General features: G+C 62.8%; 1 protein-coding gene across 4 annotated transcripts in view; it reads left to right on the top strand.

Moving 5' to 3' along the window:
- The window catches only part of AGAP3 (ArfGAP with GTPase domain, ankyrin repeat and PH domain 3), a 142,599-nt gene that overhangs the window by 23,729 nt on the left and 98,376 nt on the right, over nt 1–20,494 (top strand). The window contains exon 1 of one of the 4 annotated variants that reach the window (XM_086630883.1): nt 17,455–18,289. The exons of the other annotated variants lie outside the window; for them this stretch is intronic. Coding sequence (XP_086487009.1) covers nt 17,455–18,289 — 835 coding nt within the window. Of the gene's footprint in view, nt 1–17,454; nt 18,290–20,494 lie in introns of those variants that run through there. 4 annotated transcript variants of the gene reach the window in all.

Raw genomic sequence — 20,494 nt, 5'->3', positions numbered from 1 at the left:
CCTTTTGACCAGCTGGCTGTTCCTCTGTGCCTCCCAGGCCCGGGCAGGTTTCCTGTTAGCTGCCCTTCCGGTGCTGCAGCGTGGTGCGGCGTGCGGTGCTGTGCCGTGGGACCTGCAGCTGGCTCCTGTTGCGGGCTGGATCCCGGTCCGGGGACGTGCCGCCGCCGCTGCCGTTCCTTTCCGGCCGCTTTTATGTTCCCTCACCAGGAGCTGTGCAGCCTCCTTTCCATGCAGTTTTCTCCCAAGGAGTGAAGCCACGATCCTGGGGAGCGTGCCGGGGTCCTGGGGCACGTGCCACGGTCCTGGGGCACATGCCGCAGTCCATCTCCGGCACTGCCGTTCCTCACGCGAGCGGCGCGGCGCGGTTCCGGTGGCAGCGGCGCAGGGAGAGCCGAGCAGCGCTGGCGTGCAGCTCCCTGCAGCAAATCTGCTGCGTTAAGGACTTCCCAGGCTGCAGCGGAGCCTGCGGGGCAGCTCGCTGGCTCGGGGAGGATTTGTGGTCTGGCCAGGGAGACCTCGGATGGCAAAGATTTTTAAAAACGGAGCAAACGTTGCAGTTGTGTGTGTGTTTGCTCCGCTGACATCAGGACAGGGGAGAGCGGGTTACGAGGGCAGGGATCCAGACCGGCCTTCCTGAGTGCTTCGGTACCTGGAGCTCCCGAGTTGTGCCGGGAGCGGTGCCGGTGGCAGAGCGCCGATGTACCCATTTGGTTGTCGCCTGTAGTGCTGGAAAGCTGGAAGGGAGCTGTGGGCAGATGCGGACAGTGGAGGGGACGTGGCTCCTGAAGCACGGCTCGCTGTGGCCCTCGGGCAGCCCCATGGTATGGAATGTAATGCTGGCACTGCTGGGATGCCCGTGCCAGTCTGCCTGCCTGTGCAAAGTGGTGTCGGGGCTAGGGCCACCTCGAGGACCCTGGTGGGTGATGGGGGGCTGCTCCGACCTCACCCAGAGACCAGCTCTTCTTGGGGCTGAGCAAGCCCTGTTCCCTCGGCCGCCCCTCCAGGACGATGGCCCAGCCCTGGGCATCCTCATTCCCTCCGGGAATCTCCCCCTGTGCTGCCCAGAAGCGTTCCGTTGGTGGGGTGGCAGTTGTACTCGCTCCCTGGCAGCACTCTCCGTCCAGCCGCCGTGGCTCCGTGCTGTTCCATCCCACCTCTTCCCCTGGCACAGCACGGAAACAAACCGCGTCCAAAGGCATGTAAGGAGCTCAGGTGGAGGTGGGAACTGCTGTGGCATCTGCTTGGTGCTTGTGCCAGACAATATTCTGGAGCTCTGATCGTACTGCGATTTTAGGCGTGAGCAGCATCGTGCAGCGAATGCCAAAGTTACTGGGTCTGGTGCCATGGCGTTACTGGTGGTGCCAGCCTTGGACATCCCTGGGGGAGGTTCCCGCTCTACGCCTCTGCCAAGGTCATCCTCAAGAGCCATCCCAGCCCCTTCCTTGGTACCGGCTCATCTGCCAGGACGTTCCCTTCCCCTGATAGCCCTCCAGAGCTCCCCGACTCTTTCTCCCAGAGAGGCTGAGGTACGATGCGACGCTCTTTCTGGTGACGCTGTTTGGGTGACATTCACCCGTTCCTGTTTGTTTTAGAAGGGTTGATGTCACAAAGCCGAAAAAAAAAAGAACTTGGGAGAAGAACATAAACAGGAAATGCAAGCGGTAGTTACGCCGTGCTAAAGAATGCCTCGTGCGTGCCCCAAGTGCCCGAGCCCCACAATCAGGGAAGAAGGCTGCACTGTTTCCGAGTTCCGCCTGGCGTGCAAGAGGGATGGCATGTCGGAACAATACGGCTGTTGTATAATTAACCGCTAACAGAGAAAAAGGTGGTGTTATGGCACATAAACGGAGATGGAAAGGGAGCAAACTGGAGGAGTCAGACACAAGTAGCATTCTCCTTCCAGCTGGGTTGGTGGCAACAAGGAACCGTGAGGGTTATGAGAACGGGGACGTTGTTCAACTGTGGCGTTGGTCCACGGCTGGATGAAACGCACAGGTTGTCCGTAGCCATGCGGTAGGAGCGTTTCCATCCTGTGCTTGGGGAGACGAAATGCTTTCCCTTAAATGGTTGTTCAGTACCAACCGGGTGTTTTAAGACTCCCGGCTTTGGGTGACTCGCTCCCGGGAGCCCCGGCAGAGGTGGCGGGGTGGCTGATTGCTGGCCCTTTGGCACCCGGGAGCCCTGGTGGAGGTGGCAGGGGGCCGATCCCCGGCCCTTCGGCACCCGGGAGCGCCGGCGGAGGTGGGGGGGAGCTGATCACCAGCCCTTCGGCTCCGCAGTGAGAGGGCCATAGAATGACAGAGTGGGCGAAGGATGGCTGAGGCTGGAGCCGGCTAACGCTGTGCCAGCCTTAACGGGATGAATGGGATGACTCAGGTGTTTGTGAGACAGTGATCCTGGTATCGATCCCTGGGAACGCAGCGCAGCAGCTGACATCATGTGAATTAATGAAGGATTAAAGGAGGGGAAGTGAGTGCCAAGTAACATGGTTTGACGGGATCTGTTTTCCATAACACCGATAACAACTCCTGAGCAGAGTGAGTAGGTACGGGTGTTAATGATTCCATAATATGTTTAGGCTCATTTATGATGTTTGGTTTAGGACAGAGGGGCCTTCTGATGACGAAACTAGAGGAGTCTGTGGTCAACATGAGACGTGTCAAATGGATTAGGAATCAGGCCCTCAATATGTAGTCGTAAATAAAAGTGGTGTTGGAGCGGCCAGCTTTGGGGGGGGGGTTGTGGGATCGGCCCTTCACCTGGCAGCATTTAGCATTCGTATCGATCACAGGAAAAAAGAGGCAGGAATGGTGATTGAGTTAGGCAAGACGATGTAAAGTGACAAAAACGGGAGGGATGCAAGCAGTGATGTGGTGAGTCACGGATGGAGGAGCGTGGGGGACTGTGTCCGCAGAGCCAGGGACAGGGGAGACTGGAGGAACTATGCTCTCCATCAGTGGAAAAGGAGTTTCCAGCACAGTGCTGAGGAGAGAGGGGTAGTGTGGGCTCTGTGTGTGGGGGTACCTGTAGGGAACACGGTGGGAGAGAAGGAGGTTTGGCACCAGGATGATCCTTACTGGGATGGCACCTGGTTCTGCTGTGTCTGTAACGGGAGAAAAGCGTTAGGAAATTAGAGAAGATTCGGAAAGACTTGTGAATTAATGACCGGATTGCAGGATGTGCCCGTTGAAGGGGACGTGAGTAGCCCTGCCGCGTTGGAGAGACTGTTGAGAGGTTATTTGATCAGACTTACAGATCATAGAGTCACAGAACAGTTTGGGTTGGAGAGGACCCCAAAGATCATCCAGTTCCAACCCCCCTGCCATGGGCAGGGACACCCTCCACTACACCAGGTTGCCCAAAGCCTCATCCAACCTGGCCTGGAACACTGCCAGGGATGGGGCAGCCACAGCTTCTCTGGGCAACCTGTGCCAGTGCCTCACCACCCTCAGAGGGAAGAATTTCTCCCTCAGATCCCATTGAAATCTCCCCTCTTCCAGTTCAAAGCCATTGCCCCATGTCCTGTCACTACACACCCTTGTCCAAAGCCCCTCTCCAGCTTTCCTGTAGCCCCTTTAGGCACTGGAAGGTGCTGGAAGGTCTCCCTGGAGCCTTCTCTTCTCCAGGCTGAACAGCCCCAACTCTCCCAGCCTGTCTCCAGAGCAGAGGTGCTCCAGCCCTTGGATCTTAAATATCTTTAGGGGAGCTGGATTTCGGTAGCGCTCCCTTTGTTTTGCAGACAGAAGGGCTGATCAGAGGCTGAAGCTGGAAGATGCCGTCGGTAGGTAAGGCAGATGTTCTGAAGAAGTGAGAGCAGTAATTCAGGGCCGAGGGGGAACATACAAAAGTCACCTCTTCTCTCCCGTCCCTGGAGCGGGGTGGTGGGAGCTGAGTGGGCAGATGATGTCCCCCGTGCCACTGGTGGCACAGGTGCTAGGGGTGTTCTGGGTACCCGGGCACCAGCAGTGTGGGGTGTGGGGATGGAGGGGGATCTCAAATGGGATTTTCTGAATAAGTCAGCAGGATGGGGCTGGGAGGCCCTGCGGTTGCAGCGCAGGCTGGGGAAGGGGATTCGGGCACAGGGGTCTTTCAGAAGACGTGAGTGTGAGGGGTCAAGTCTGGCTCTGGGGAGAGCGTGAATGAGCTCAGCGTGGTTGGCAGGGTGGGGGTCCGTGACGAAGCTGCTGGTCCCGCTCCTTCGCTGAGCCGTGGGGCGATGCAGCCCCGCTCAGCCCAGCCGAGGGCACGGGAGCTGTTTGCAGCCGGAGCCGCTCTGCTGGTGCAGCTGGATGGAGATGCTTAGGAGCACCTGGCATGGCTGGGCTGTGTGTGGGGTGGCGGAGCCAGCCGGGACAGGTGCTCACGGGGGTTCCATCTGTCCTGAACAGCCTCGTGCCACAGTGACGGGGAGGCGGCTGTTGCCTGCCCAGGGTCGGCAGGGTGCTCGGGAGGAGGGAAGGTCGGTTCTGTGTGCGGTCTGGGGCCGCGGGCAGGACCGTCGCTGCACCCACGCAGCGGTTACACTGCACAGCCCAGAGCTCCGGGAAGGGACGAGGGGACGTGTCCTTCTCCTGTGCAGGTGGGCACCCTCCGTGCCTGCCTTTGCCGGTGGAGCACCTTGGTTCTGGGCTGATGGGAAGGAATCCTTCAGCTTTGGTCTGAAGGATGGGCAGACGGACGGACGGATGCCCTTCTGTGCTGCGCCAGCACACCGGGCTGCGGTGAGTGAGGGAAACCTCCTTGCCTGTGTCTGTGTGCCAGGGCCGGGCTGGCGGTGGCTCTTCTTGCACAGGTCTTCTCGCTGCCCCTGAGCATGGTGTGGTATGGCTGGTTATCCTGGCACCCCCGGCAGCTCAGCTCCGAAGACATCTGCCATCCTCCCAGCTAAAGAGCAGCCGGTTTGGGAGCGGTGAGAGACGCCCGGAGCCGTCACCTCCTGCCCTGACCACGCAGGAAGTTCACACGGTGCCGGTGTGGTTGAGGGCTTCCTCGGCACGACTCTGCGGTCGGGCGGCAGGATGCATCGGGCTCCGCTGGGACTTTGCGTGGGCGCGGAGACGCTGAGAGCGGCGAGGGCCAGCGCAGCGGAGGGGCATAGGATGGGGCAGAGCTGTGCCAAGGGGGCACCGTCGGGTGGGACGTGGCACCGTTGGGTGGGACGTGGCACCATCGGGTGGCATGTGGCATGTGCTCCCTTCCGGGAGGAGGAGCCATCGGAGGCTGAGGCGACTGTGGTTGTGCAGGAGCTCGTACGGGGGAGCACAGCAAGGGCACGCTGGCCTGGGCACTCTGGCCATGCTGCCATCTGTCCTGGGGCACAATCCCTGTCTGATGACCAGCGCCCAAATCTGCGGCTCAGCTGGTGGCATCTGTACCACGGTGCCACAGTTTTGTGGTTTAAGCTCTCTGGGTTATGTGAGGTGGGTTGGTACCGTCAGGTAAAACTTTATTTTTTTATATAAAAAGAAAAGTCATATGAAACGGCTCACAAGAGAACTGCACTAAAGCCGAACAAACATTGTTTTGGTTCCCCAGGCGAACCTCGTGAAAATTTACATTTGCCTTTACATCCTAATTTGGGCTCTTTTGCATACGAGTTTTGATGCAGCCTTTAATTGTGTGCGTGTGTGTCGTCCGCAAAGCGCTGCCCGGCCCGGATGGGAACGCGTGCACGCGGCCTGGGGTGACGGCGTGTGGCTGGGATCCAAGTTACTGGGCTGGCTGGGCTGGCTGGGAGCCAAATGACCTTCCGAGGCGCTCGCTCAGGCCGTGCCGGAGATGAGCCGGTGTGGAGGGAGCTCACGGCTGTGGGTCCCCCCGTTCGGTCTCTGAGGAAGGAGTCTTCTTCTGATGGTGATTACAGTAAAAGTGCATCCGTGTCCGACGGGCACAGCTCTCCCGCAGCCTGCAGCCCCGCTCGGGCGAGGCTCGGTGGCTTCCTGGCCTTCTCTGCCTCCCTGCTCCGGGCACTCCGGGCCCTGGTCACCCCGTGCTCTCCATCTTCCTGGGCACGTTCCTGCTGTGTCCCACTCTGGTCTGTCTCTCCTGGAAAGCCCGGATCCGGCTTCTGCCACCGTGAGGGATGATCCCCAGGGCTGGAGGGATCTGAGGAACTCTTACCAGGAAGCTGCTGGATCTGAGGCTCCCGGGCTTTCGGAGAAGGTGCGCTTAGAGCTCCAGGCCAATAAACTGCAATGGGAGTTTTGGCTTATTTGGTGGTGTTTTCCCTTGAACTTGTGAACACTGTGCACTGGGAAGTCGCACTGGGTTGGTTTAGGCTCCGGCGTTTCTTGGAGTGGTGTGTCCGTCCAGCGGCCGGCACAGCCCCACGCTGCAGAGGGGCAACGTGGGACGTGCAAACGGGCTACGAGGGAGGGACAAGGGTCTGTTGGAGGAAGGTTCTGCTGATTCAGACCAGAGTTTGGTTTAGCCTGGTATCCTCTCAGAAGATGGCTGAAAGCGGGTGTCTCGGGAATCAGATGAAGCCGAGAGGAGCACACAGCGGTATTTCCCTGGTGAACCCAGCGTCCGGTGGTGTGTGGCTGAGGGACTCTTGTGCCAGTGGGAATGTCTTCACATTTAATAGTCCTGGTTGGATTTTCTTCTGTGATCTCGTTGAACGGCTTCAGAACTGGGTGGACATTGACTATCCACAGCCTCCCGTGGGAAGGTGTCCGCAGCCTGACGGCACGGCGTGTCGGGGAGTGCCGCCCTTTTTTCATAGAATCCCAGAATGGTTTGGGTTGGAAGGGACCTCAAAGATCATCCAGTTCCAACCCCCCTGCCATGGGCAGGGACACCCTCCACTACAGCAGGTTGTCCAAAGCCCCATCCAACTTGGCCTGGAACACTGCCAGGGATGGGGCAGCCATAGCTTCTCTGGGCAACCTGAGCAGCTCTCCAGTTTAATCTGACTTTCCCGAGCTCTTTTGTTGGAAGATTCTGTTTCTCACTTAACTGTGCAGGGCTCTGGAGGTCAAATCATGGACTGGGAGTCTCACCCGCCTTGGCTACCTCCTCCTTTGGCTGACAGTTCGTTTTCTGGAAGCTCTTTGTGTCCCTACTGAGTTGGGGACCAGAACACGGCATTCAGGATGGGGGTAAAGCGTGGATTTTGTGCAGTGCCGTAATGATGCTGTTCTTCCTCCTCCGTGCCATTACACGTGTCTGACCACGGCCGAGCTGCCCGTTGCAGCCGAGGGTTCCGTGCCTGGGCAGGAATAGCCGGCTCAGCACCACATTTTGCTTCTGAAGCCGGGGTCCTTGTCTCAATGGGCACCGCTGTCTGTGAATCCCAGTATCACTCCTGAGCCCGGCTGTGCGTCCTGAGAGAGTGGGCACCTCTGTCCCGCGGGCGCCCAGGACTGATGCCCTCGGCAGCGCAGTGCTCCCTGCCGAAGCCTTTACCCCACTGCCTGTCCCCTGCCCGGACCAGGTGTGGGGGTCTGGAGGAGCACAGCTCCCAGCACGGGCTTCGCAGCACTGCTGTGGTGGCGTCCTTCATGGAGGCTGTGGCCTTCCAGTCGTCCTTTCCCCTTTTAACCAGCTGTTTATCCACCCAAGGGCTCCCCTTCTCCTTCCAGAGAAACCGGAGAGCGTTCAGTGGAGGGACCCGGTCCGGCTGTTGCTGGGTGTTCGCAGTGCAGCTGGACCAGGTGCATCTCCTGAGCTCAGATGGTTTCGTTCATCTTTCAAATGGAGGTGACGTCTTTCTGCGAGGTGCGACTGCCGCTGGCGAAATCCATAACAGTTCTTTTCCAGGACGTTGCATTTATGTATGTTTCTGCGTGCTCTGTTCTTCGTCATTGTTCCAGCAGTTTCCTGTTATGGATGTTAGCTGGCTGGGCCGGGATTCCCGGGGTGCCCAGGACATGCTGCACAACCCCGGGGCTGTGTTTGCCACCTCCCTTGTCCTGGGCATTGGGGCAGTTCTGGGTCACGCCTGCACAGCGCGATGCAGAGTTCAGCGCTTTTCTCAGACACGAGCTGCCGGAAGCTCGGGAATTCCGTGCTGGCTGGACCGTGCCCTGAGAGAGCTGGGGCTATTTAATCTGTGGATTAACCCATTTACAGACTCAGAGTCGTAGAATGGTTCGGGTTGGAAGGGACCTCAAAGATCATCCCGTTCCAGCCACTCCACGGCTGTTGCACTAGCGCCCACCTTTCCCACGTTAACTGTTTTTCCCATTTCGCTGTAGGAAGTGTTTTGTTGAAGCTGACGGTCTTACAGTTTTCTGTTGGCTGAGGCTGGTGACCGTGCGGCTCAGTGGGTGTTTGGGTGGGCACCTACAGTTAAGTTGGGCAGTGGGCAACTGAGTAGTGCAAATAAAACTGAACCCGACCGTTAGCGTGGACGGATGGTCACAGGGAGCTGCCCCGTGCCCCTGCGAGCCAGCCGCGTGTCCGTGGGAAGGGTGGTGGGAGGAGAGCCCGTCCTGCCTGCAGAGAACCGTGCAGGAATCCCCTCTCGGGGCTCCCGGGGTCGGAGCCTGGGACCCTCGTGCCCACGCGGTAGCGGGGCCTGAGGAGCCGCCCGGCCCTCGCCCAGCACGAGCCGGCGCTCCAGCTCCGGCAGGATCCCGCTGCGTGGGGCTGGACGCTGGCTCTGGCTGCCGCGGGGTCCCTGTCGCACCGCCCGAAGGTGTGTGGGGGTTTCACGAAATGTCACCAGTACCATCTTGTTGTAGATGCCAATCTCCGTGCCAGATGACATCAAGAGTTGCGTTTCCCTCTGAAACTGCTTCCGAGAGCTGAAGCCGAAGCGTGGGGCCTGTGGCCCGTTGGGCAGGAAGGGGCCAGTTTGGCTTTTCTGGAGAGCTGAGCGGCTGCTGGAGTGCTGTGGTCACCCCGCACCGGGTGAGGTGCGGGAGAGTTACTGGTGCTGCTCTCACCGCTCACTCTCGTGGTGTTTGTGGCAAAACACTCCGTGCCTTTGTGTGCCCGTGTTTTTAGTCACCGCGCTCTTCCTCGGGAGGATGACGTGGTGGAAACATCAGGTGAGGTGGTGTTTGAAGGCATTTGTTGGAGTGCTTAATTCCATGTGAGCATCTCGTGGTGTTGCCAGTCTCTCTGTCTTTTTAGCTTGTTTTTTAAAAATACTTTCTGTACCTCCTCTCTTGTTCTTGACCAGGTCCCTGGAGGGAACAGGGAAGAAGGACGGGACCTTTTCACGGTTCTTACAGCATAATTGTTCTGCATGTTTTCCAGGGAGGACCAGTCTCAGATAGCTTTGGGAAGCTGTGTTGGGAACATCCCGTTTGGGATGCTTTTTGTAGAGCTGAATGCCTTTCCAGTCTTACCTTCCGCTGGTGCCTGCTGTTCCTGTAATTCCCGTGCCTTTCGTTGGCGGTGTCGGAGCAATGCTGCATGCGACAGAGCGGGAAGGACCTGGGGGGCGATGTCTGTCCAGTCAGCACAGACCTGGCGTGGGAGATCCAGGCTCCATCCCCTGCCGGGGGGGGGGCTTTTCCTGCAGCTGTAGGAACGTTCCGTACCCACCGGGCATGCGAAGGTGGCAGCAGTGCAGTCGTGCGTGGGAGCTCCCAAGGAGAAGCGGGGCAGAGAGCCCGTACCTGTGCGTTGGTGCCCAGCGCCGCGCTGCACCGCGGCCGTGGGGCCGCTGAGCCTCAGCCCGTGTCCATCCCGGGTGGGACAAGCTGTGCCCGGCCTCGGAGGTGCGAGGTGAGGGTGGCAGGGCGTCCGAGGGTCTGCACGGACATCGGCGTCCGTGTTTGGCACAGCTGGTTTCCCCCGGCTGTGAGGCAGGACTGTTCCACCTTTGAGGTTCTCAGTACCCGTGGAGGGTTTTGTCTCGTCCTCACTGCGCACAGCGCTTTGCCTGGGTGTTGTGATGCCCAGCCTGGCCGGCGAGGCCGGGGAGCCCTGTCTGGAGTCTCCTGGGAAGCCTTCTGGGCTGCGGTCCTCTGAGCAAGCCCCCTGCGAGGGCGGCCCTGCAGTGGGAAGGTCGGAGGTCTCCCCTGCCCTCCTGATGCCACGGAGCCGTCCTTCGTCAACCGCTCGACCTGGTGTCGTGGAGGGTATCCCTGCCCATGGCAGGGGGGTTGGAACTGGATGGTCTTTGGGGTCCCTTCCAACCCAAACCAGTCTGGGATTCTGTGATCTCTGCCTTTCTGTCGAGGCAGGGCGGCATTTTTCAGCCTCTTCCATCTCCCGGCTGGGAGGCTGTCTTCTCCTCCTGACCTCCAGGTTTATCAGCCTGTCCTCTGTCTTCTGCACTGTCTGCCTGTTAGTTTCGTCCCTTTGGTATTTTTCTTTTCATTTCTCCTTCCCTCTGCTGCTTTTGGAATAAGCTGGAGGGTTTTCACTGTTGGAAATGACGATTATGGGAGGGATTTCAGGGCAAGGGCTGGGCCTGAGGGCCTGAAGAGGTCTCCTTGAGCCCTCTTCCCAAATTTTCACATGGGCTTTTGTCTTTGGATTTCAGAGTATGGAGGGGATTTCACAGTGCCTAGCCTAATGGCGTTGAGCCTGCTCGTACCTGCAGCCGTTGCTCGAGCGTTTCCCGCGAGGCCGGCGTGGAGCGCGGCAGGACTGCGCGTGCAGCCCAGGAGCAGCGCGGTGCCCACGCTGGTGTTAGGGCGAGACTGCCCGTGGCTCGGAGCCAAGGTGCCAGACTGACTGCAGCTGAGCAGAGGCTGAGATTGAGTCAGGGTATGGGTATTAACATCCCTGCTTGCACAAGTGCCCGGGGGGGTCGTGGTTTAATGAGCGGAAGTGATGCTGCCTTGATCTTCTATTGCGCCCAGGAGATGGCATTTCAGAGCGTTACCTTCCAGGGCTTCCCTGGGCATTGACTCTGGGCGGCTTAGGAAGTGTCTCTGCATCTCTCTTGCAGTGTGTCAGTGGGGGTCCCTGGCACGACTGCCCTTGCGGGGTCCCTGGCACGGCAGCCCTTGCGGGGTCCCTGGCACGGCTGCCCTTGCGGGGTCCCTGGCACGGCTGCCGTTGCGGGGTCCCTGGCACGGCAGCCCTTGCGGGGTCCCTGGCACGGCTGCCCTTGCGAGGTCCCTGGCACGGCTGCCCTTGCGGGGTCCCTGGCATGGCAGCCCTTGTGGGGTTCGTGGTACAGCTGCCCTTGCAGGGTCCCTGGCACAGCTGCCCTCACCGCAGGACTGTCAGTGATTTGGTGCTCAGCCTCTCTTCGTGGGCGAGAAGGTGTCCGTGCCCTGCGTGCTGCGGGGATGGGTGGTGCAGGGTGGTTTGGATGGCGTGGGCATGACCTCATGGCGTGTAGGAAGGCGGTGGTGAGTCCCGGGGGGAGAAAGTGGTAATTTCCTCGTCAGCAGCGGTTTGCGGCAGGACCCGAGCCGGGGGTGTGCGATGGAGTGTGGGGGAGGAAGGAGCTGGTGCTGCAGTCAGGCTCCCTGTTTGCTTCCTCGCTTTTGTTAACTGTTTGCTGGCTGAGCCTCTTCCTCCTCTCTCCATGGAGACCGTGGGTAACAGCCTGCTCCCAGTGATCTCTCACTTCAAGAGGCCATGGGAAGTCGGGGCTGCGGGACCCATGGCTCTGGGGCTGTGAGGGGGGCGAGGGCAGGGCTGGGGGCACGGGCAGGGCACAGGGGCTCTGCCCGAGCTCGGACACGAAGTGGCGCCTCATTGAGCCAGTCTGAGACCCTGGGGGTTTGCAGGGGGCTGCCGGGCTGGGGCTGTTGTGTGGGTGGAGAGGGTGGGAGTGTCGTCCCTGGAGAATGGGTCGGTCGGGGTGACCGGAACAGGTTATCATGGTGGAGCTGGTGTGGTTCAGCCTCTCACTGTGCAGGATGCCGAAGCCCCACGGCTGTGCCCGGAGCCTGCCTGTGGCTGAGCTCGGCCGTGAGCCGAGTCCCCACGCTCAGCGTCGGGGGAGATGCCTCCATCCCCTTCACCCTCCTCCTCTCTGGGCAGAGGCTGGCTTTGTCGCGGCACGGTGTGCCAGCGGGCCCTGTGCCCACCACCGCCACCCCGCGTGATGGCTGCTGACGCGCTGGCAGCGGGGCCGGGCGCTGTGTGCGGCAGCGCGGGCCGTGACGCGGGGCTGCGGGGGCTGCGGCGCTGCGCACCCCACGGGCAGGCAGCGGACGCTGCGCCCCCGGACGCTCCCTGTTTGGGCAGAGCCTCATCAGTATTCCTGGTGCGTGGCTGAGCCGGCTGGAGCTGGTCTGCAGAGCCTGGCAGCTCCGGCGCGGTCCTGGCACGGCACTCTGTGTCCTCCTGCAGCCGTGGACGGGCTCGGCTGCCATCCCGTGGCACTGCACGGATCCCTCCCGCTCCGCTGCTCCAGCCTCGCGCCATCCGTGTGGGTCAGGCTGGAGAGCGTGTGCCAGCAGTCCCGGGTGTCTGGCAGCCTGGCCCCAGAGCGGTGTTGTCACCGTGCCCTGCCCTGGCAGCGCTACCTGGGCGCTGGTACTGAGCCTGGTCTCCTGCCCATGGTCCCACCGCCGGCACAGTCTGCATGGGGCTGTGGCCCCGGGCTCTCTGCGGCCCCGCTAGCACAGAGGTCCTGGTGCTGACTGGTGTCTGTCCTGCCCTCCTGGTCTGTTGCGGGCACCCGCCTGCTGCCAGGGTCCTGAAAACCTACAGCTCCGTCTGTGCCGGGAGCTCCATCCCTCCACCCCAGCTGCTGGGGCTTCTTAGACGCCGCAGTGCCGGTCCCTCGGCCGCGCTGGACGTGTGTCTCGCCGCGGTGGGTCTCCCGGAGTTGGGCCCCTCTGTAGAGCCGCAGCACCGTCAGGCCCGGGTGGGATGGTGAGCGCAGCTGTCCCATCCTCCAGGCTGAGCGTCCCCTTGCAGCGAAGCCTTGGCATCTGCAGACAGCTGGAGCAGAAATGCTGGTGCCAGTTAGGTCTGGTGGAGTGCAGCGGAGCGTTTGAGCAGTCCCGGTTCAGGCTGCTTTTCCGTTTTGGGGCTCCACCCTGAACTTCACACTGGGGACCAGCCAGCAGTGGAAAGTTCCCTGACTTTCGGACTGTCTTCCAGTGCAGCTGTTGTTTGGCTTCTCACGGCTTTCTGTTAATTTGAGCCAGATGTTCATCGCCATAATATTTGTAACATGAGGGTGACTCACACGAGGACTGGTAAGAGATGAACTCGCTCCTGTCCCCAGGCACCTGCCCCAGGTCTGGGTTGCAGAAGCACAATGATGTTCCTGTTAGATCCTGGCTCTTGGAGCGCGTCTGCTTCCGCAGGCCTGCGTGGCACAGGGACTCCGGCAGCAGCCGCCTTCCCGCCGGGCGAGCGAGTTGTCGTCTTTCGTTTGCATGAGAGATGCCTGCGGCACCCGCCAGACCCCGTGGAATGGCAGAGTAAACTGCCCGAGAAGAGGTGCGTAGAGGTGCGTGGGCATGTTTCAGCGGTGCTGTCCCTCAACACCGGTGCCTTCTGGTTTCCTGGTCTCGGTCTCGGAGCAGTTCCTCCGTCGGTTGCTGTTTCAGCCATGGTGGCTGAAGAGGCAGCCAGAGCCCACGTGCTGTCGGATCTGGTGGGATTTGAGCCCTTCCTTGGGTGCAAGCGCCCTGCCCGCAGCCCTCTGCCACCTCAAGTTGTATTTGAGGCTCTGTTTTATGCTATTCCGGATGCCTGCAGCCTTCCAGTATTGCAGCCTTCCAGTATTGCAGCCTTCCAGTACTTAAAGGGGGCCTACGGGAAAACTGGAGAGGGACTTTTTACAAGGGCGTGTAGTGATAGGACAAGGGGCAATGGCTTTAAACTGAAAGAGGGGAGATTTCGATGGGATCTGAGGAAGAAATTCTTCCCTCTGAGGGTGGTGAGGCACTGGCACAGGTTGCCCAGAGAAGCTGTGGCTGCCCCATCCCTGGCAGTGTTCCAGGCCAGGTTGGATGGGGCTTTGGGCAACCTGGTGTAGTGGAGGGTGTCCCTGCCCATGGCAGGGGGGTTGGAACTGGATGGTCTTTGAGGTCCCTTCCAACCCAAACCATTCTAGGATTCTGTCTTTTGTTCTTTCTGTAGGAATAATGCCAAGGGGATCATATCAGTGCACGTAGCATATGGAAACCTTTGCCTCATAACAGGCTAATTAGGTAAAAATATTGTTATTACTGTAGTAAAGACCAATATCTTCCTGGGATGTGCAAGACGGATGCTGTGTGTGTGTTTCTTCTCAGCGCTGCTGGAGGCCCCAGTGAATGTTGTGCCCAGGTTCTGGCACTGCCTTTAACAAAAAGGCGGTAGACAGCATGGAGGGTTGAAGGGAGTGCTTTAAAAGCATTAACAGCTTTAAAAATACGATCCTCGGTGGGACAGCGAAGGAGACGTGGTCAGTTGAGGGGAGCTCCGTGCTTCCCAGTGTGTTTGAGGTTGTGGGGAGGGATGCAGTCTGCTGCTCTGCCCAGCCAGCGAGGGGATGGCAGAAGGAATTGGCACTGTGTGTGGGCGAGGGGATTGGGGCACGATGGTGGGAGGAGGAAGAAGGGGAGCAGTGAGGACGGAGCAGTGCCGGGCAGGAGGTCATTAAGGATGGGTCAGGCAGATGCCTGTCGGGGTGGTCCACACATGTCTGATCCCACCTCGGCACGGGAGTCTGTGGTACAGCATCTCTTCCAGCAGATGCTTCTGTGATTCAGTGACACCTTCAAGCCCAGAACTTGCCAGAACATTTAAGAAAGATGAGATTGGTGCAGAAGGTGTACCATCTGGCGTTGTTACAGTAAACGTTAAACCCAGGATTTTGGGAAGGGATGAATATAGATGGTCCCACTTCATTACAGGAACAACTTCCAATCCCTGGGAGCAAGGAGCTGTGCAAAGCGTGGCTGGGAAGGAGCATGTGAGGTTCCTGGTCTGGTTCCCTGCCCGAAGGCTGGTTGCCTGCATCTGAATTTCTCCTGACAGGCGCCTGTGCCATCGGTTCTGACATCTCTGGGGCTGGAGACACCGCGGTCTCCGCAGCCAGCCTCGCCTGGTGTCCGGCGCTCTTTGGAAGACATTCCCTCATAATTGCTTCCTGCAGAATTCCTCGCTCCTCGCTGCAGTGCGGCTGCTCTGGGGAGACAGGACAGCAGATGATGCGGGTGAGGGTCGGATCCAGTCTGGCAGCTCGTGCGTTCCCGTGACCTTGGCACAGATGGCAGAGCCGTGGCTTTGGCGGGTTGTCAGGCGCCTTCTGCTCAGTTCCAGACATCGGTGCCCGTTGGCCTGGGAGGGAGGGGAGCTGGATGCCTCCCGTCTTCTGCCCAGAGAGCACTGACGTGGTGTGGGGAGGGGCGTCTTTGAGCGGATCCTCGGCCTGGGTAGCTGCTCCCTGTGCTTGGCACCGTGCAGCTGGGAGGGCGTGCTGCCGGATTACGGGTTTGCCGTCTGAAAGGGGCAGAAAAGTCGAGGGAAGAGAAGTTCCTCCGGCTGAGGGAGGAGGCTGCTGGGCAGTCGCTCTGCTTATGCAGTGGGGTGCTGGTGATCTGTGCTACTGGGGCAGCGGTGGAAGGGGAGATGCATGGTGGGTCCTGTGGGCTTAGGAGAGGACGGAGGAGGGAGAAGAAGGGGCTCGGCTGAGGTGCTGTGGGGAGGGGAAAGGCTGAAGCTGGTGATGCCGCCTGGCGTGGTGGGATTTGGCTGTGTCCTGGGGCTGCCGGCAGTGACCAGGGCTGTGTGCTTCCACAGGCCACTGGAGAGGAGACGGGGTGTTGCTCAAGAAAATCCTGAGTGAAGGAGGATGAGAGATCAAAGCAGGGCAAAGTCCAAAAAGGTGGTGGGATTTCGGAAGAGTCGAGGCTGTGGAGTCAAAGACTCCTGGATAAAGAAGGGGAAAAGGAGGTGCAGGTACTAATGTGTTCCCTGGAGAGTCCTTGAGAGGCAGGAGAAGACCTGGGCTGGTTTAGCAGACAGAGCTTTCGGAAAGGTAAAAATCGTTTAAGAGGGGAGCCAAGCATCTTTTTTTTTTTTTTTTTATCTCCCCAGAGGGAGCACAGCTCATGCCTGCACAGAGGAGCAGGAACGCCAGGGAGAGGGAAAACACATTAGGAAAAAGGAGGAGGATGATCCTGGGGCGATGCTGGAGACAGGGACTGTGCTGCAGGCAGCAAAGTTGGGGGTTGCCAGGGTAGAGGTGGAGGAGGTGCTGCACTGGGGGCTCTGGAAGAAGGGCCTGGAAGGGGGGGCAGAGCTGAACGGTGGTGCGTGGGATCAAGGGAAAACGCGTGCCCTGGCACAGGAGAGGAGCGAAGCTCTGGTAGGTGGTTATGCTCGTCTCACTGCTCCCGCCGCCGCCGTGGCCGGGGGGCTCGGGGTGTCGGTGCTGAGGCTTTTCACGGTTCCTGAGCGCAGCGCGGCCGTTCGGCACCATCGTGGGCGGTGCGGGAAGAGCCCCGCGGCAGCCGCTGGTGGTGTTTGCGGGCGGGACGCGGACCGGGGCCCGGGGAGCGGGCGGCGAGCGGCCGGTGAGGCAGCGGCCGGATCCCGGGGGCGCGGGGGAGGGAGGGACGGCGCGGCGGGGCCCGGGGTCTGGGCGGAGGGGGACCCGCGGGGCGGTTACGCACGAAGCACCGCACGCTCCTGCGGAGAGCGGGGTCAGCGCCGGGGCTCCCGCTGTACGGGGCGGTGTGGGTGTGTGCCCCGGGGGACGTGCGGGTGTGTGCCCCGGTGCCCCGGGGGCGGTTCCGTGTGTGCCCCGGGGGCGGGGCGGTGTGTGCCCCGGGGGAAGTGCGGGTGTGTGCCCCGGTGCCCCGGGGGCGGTTCCGTGTGTGCCCGGGGGCGGGGCGGTGTGTGCCCTGGGGGAAGTGCGGGTGTGTGCCCCGGTGCCCCGGGGGCGGTGCGGTGTGTGCCCCGGGGGAAGTGCGGGTGTGTGCCCCGGTGCCCCGGGGGCGGTGCGGTGTGTGCCCCGGTGCCGCCCACCGGAGCCGCCAGGGGGCGCACGGCGGCAGCGGCGAGCGGGAGCACGGCGCCCCCTGGCGGGCATTGCCGGCCCCGCGGCGAGGGGGCTCCGAGCCCGGCCCCGGCGGGCGGTGCGGGCGGCCCGGGGCGGCCCTGCCCGGCGGTCGGTGGGGCCCAGGCCGGGCCGGGCGGGGAGCGCCCCGGCATGGCGGGTGCGGGCCGGCCGGGCGGCGCCGCCGCTCTCCGGGCGCAGGCTGGTGCTGCGGGCACTGAGCGCGGCCGGGCGGTGGCACGGCCCTGCCCCGGGGCTGCAGCCGGGCGCCGCGGGGGGAGGCGTGAGCGCCGCCCCGGGACGGCCCCGCGGCCCGTGCGCGGGGCCGGGGCCGGGCGAAGGGCAGCGCCTGCTCGCCCGGGGCGCCGTGGGCGGGCGAGGCGGTCGCGGGGCGGCCCCGGCCCCATCCCCGGCCCCGTTCCGGGGCGGGCCCAGCCCCGCGCTGGCGGCGCGCCGGAGCGCGGCCCGGACATGCCGGCGCGGCGTGGGAGCCGGCAGGCAGCGGGCGGCGTGCGGGGTCCCGCTGCGCCGCCTGCCCGGGGCGGGCGGCCCGGGGCCATGGGGCCGCCCCGCAGCTGACGATGGCGGAGCGCTGGCGCTGGAGCGAGGCGGGCCGGGGCCCCCCGCGGCCGAGCCCCCGCCGCGCCGTCAGCGTCTGCGAGTCGCTGGACCTGCAGGGCGTCCCCGCCGTCCAGGCCGCCCTCAAGGCCGCCCAGCAGCAGCGGCGGCGGCCCAAGAGCTTCTGCGCGGCGGGCGGCGGGCTGGCGGCCGGCGCCCTGCTCGCCCCGCCGCCCCCCGCCCGCGCCCGCGGCAGCCTCCTGGACTTCTTCAGGCTGCGCTCGCCTCGCCGCCAGGGGCCGGCGGCCGAGGGCGAGGGCACGGCGGCCCTGCTGGCCGCGCCCGACGGGGCGCAGCGCCCGCGCCCCAGCAGCATGACTTTCCTGCCGTCGGCCCAGCAGCCGCCCCCCGCCGAGAGCCCCGGCTTCCTCCGGGGGGGCTCGCTGTGGGGCAGCCGCCGCTGGAACCTCTTCGGGGGCAGCGGCCGGAGTAGCCCCGGCCCCAGGAAGAACTTCAGCTCCCTGCGCAAGAGCTTCAGCTTCCGCCTGCGCCGGGGCCACGAGCTGCGGCGGTCGGAGTCGGGGGGCCTGCTGCGCCCCGCGCGCCTCCGCACCAAGAGCGAGGGGGACGCCAGCTCCCTGCACACCTGCCCCAGCAAGCGGGACCTGCTCTACCCGGAGCTGGCCAGGGTCGGGGGCAGGCTGCACGCCGACCCCGGGCAGGCAGGGGGACTCTGGAAACTCCTCACGAGCCGCTTCCGAAGGCGAGAGCGCGGAGGCACCGGCAGCGCGTGCCCCAAGGACCCCCACGGCGCTGCCGAACCCATCTTCCTGGGCGGCGGGCCGCTGCGAGCGCTGGGTAAGTGAGCGCAGGAGCGGTGCTGGCCTGGCGAGAGCCCCCCTGCCCCTGCGGGGTCTACGGGGATGGGCAGCCGTGTCCCGTTCCAGCTGAGGTGCTGGACTGGTCATGGGCACCCGATTGCGTCCCGGTGCTCTGTGGGGTTTGTGCTCAGGAAGGTTCAGCTGTAGCGAGGTTGCGTGAGCGTTCCTGGGGCTATTCAGCACCACGGTGCCCGGTGGCTGTGGGCACTGCCATCGTGGTAAATGCTGAAGGAGCTGCAGCACAGCTGGCTGGGAGGAGATGCTCCGCGGACTGGGTTCCCTTGCTGGCCAGATGCCTGGGAGCTGGGCGCGTGCGTCCCACGTCCTTCTTGCCCCCGTGGCATCCCAGGAAGGGCAGGGAGAGCTGAGCCTCGTGCAGCGGCGTTGGGAGCAGACGGAACTGAGACTTGGTGAGGGGGCAGAGAGGTCCCGTTAGTGGGCTCCCGAACAAGTGCTGAGCTGTTGGGGAGATGGCCGGAGCAGAGGTGCCGAGCAGCACGAGGGGCTGGGGGAGCGCAGAAACGGGCCGGCACCTCCCTCCTGTGAGCCGCTCCCTGGTGCCAGGTTGTGTCTGGGTGATGGACGCTCTGCTGGGGTCTTCCAGGTGTTCAGGAGCACGGCGGTGCTCGCTGGGTGCGGGGCAGCCTGCCGAGAGCCGCGGTGGCATCCCGAGCGGTGTGGCAGAGGGACAGAGCGCAGGACTGGGCATGCGATGGAGACTGGCAGCTGAAGCAGCCGTTGGGTGCGCGACGGTCGAGTGTTCGGCCTTGCCGCCGTGGGCTGTTGGCTCGTGCTAGGGCTGTGCTGCCTGTGCCCGTGTGCGCTGTCCTGTGCCCGTGTGCGCTGTCCTGTGCCCGGCCCAGCCCTGCAGAAGCGGGTGTGCGGGTGAGCCGTGCCGCCTGGCCGGGGCTGGGAGGCCACAACAGCATCCTCAGGCTTTTTAAGGCATTGAGTGCCAGCCTGCGCGCACGGAGCTGGGGGCTGGGCCGGGATCCGCTGCTCTCAGGGAGGCAGGGCAGCTGGATTTTGGCTCTCGGGGAGGCAGGGCAGCTGGATTTTGGCTCTCAGGGAGGCAGGGCAGCTGGATTTTGGCTCTCAGGGAGGCAGGGCAGCTGGATTTTGGCTCTCGGGGAGGCAGGGCAGCTGGATTTTGGCTCTCGGGGAGGCAGGGCAGCTGGATTTTGGCTCTTGGGGAGGCAGGGCAGCTGGATTTTGACTCTCGGGGAGGCAGGGCAGCTGGATTTTGGCTCTCGGGAGGCAGGGCAGCTGGATTTTGGCTCTCGGGGAGGCAGGGCAGCTGGATTTTGGCTCTCGGGGAGGCAGGGCAGCTGGATTTTGGCTCTCGGGGAGGCAGGGCAGCTGCTTTCTGGCGCCTCCGAACCTCTCCGGCTTTCCATTGCAGCTCTGGACATTGCAGAGGCAGTTCCCTGGCTTGGCTCACATGCCAGCCGGATGGACTGGGGCTGGTGAGTTCCCCAAGGAATCTGTGGGCTCCCAAGGCAGCGGCTGCCAAGAGGAGCTTTGTGCCCAGGCGGCTTTCCAGAGGGCTGGGCTCCGGGGACCCGTGCAGGAGCAGCACCGCGGGCATCCCGCGCTCTGCTGCCATGCAGGTGCTGTGCAGGGAGCTCGAGGGGCTCTTCCTGCCCGTCCCCCTTGTCCCTGGGGCTCGCTGCGTTCCAGGGAAAGGTCTTGGAGGCTCCGGGTGGCCAAGGCTGCCTTTGCGCACTCAGAGACAAGGGGATGGGATGCTGCTGCTCCGCTCCTCCTGGGAGGCCGTGCTGCTGGCAGGGGTGCCCGGGGCTGGGTGCTGGGTGCTGGCTGGGTGGCGGGAGGTTCCCAGGCGAGGGGAGGCTGCGCTCATGGCTGGGGAATGTGGGTGTATCCGGGCAGGGAGGGCCAGGCTCTGCCCGTGCAGCGGGGGGCCTGTTCCTGCTTGCCGGTGGCTTCCAGCCGGAGCTGCGCCAGCAGCAGCCGGCCCGGCGGCCGCGTTCCCAGGGGAGCAGCTGAGGTTAAAGTGCTTGTGTTGGTGTCCTCAGCCCTCACCTGGCGGCTCTGCTGGGACGGGTAGGGCTCCCTTTGGGTCCGTAAGCTGGAGAGCTTCCTGAGGCTTTGCTGGGGAGGGCTCGGAGCCCTCTCATCAGCGATCAGCCTGCTACTGCGAGACCACTGCTTGCCAGGGGGA

Source organism: Tauraco erythrolophus, unplaced genomic scaffold (assembly GCF_009769465.1).
Source record: "Tauraco erythrolophus isolate bTauEry1 unplaced genomic scaffold, bTauEry1.pri scaffold_58_arrow_ctg1, whole genome shotgun sequence".
Lineage (NCBI taxonomy): Eukaryota > Metazoa > Chordata > Aves > Musophagiformes > Musophagidae > Tauraco > Tauraco erythrolophus.
Note: the sequence above shows the minus strand (reverse complement) of the source record. Positions and strands in the feature narration are given on the sequence as shown.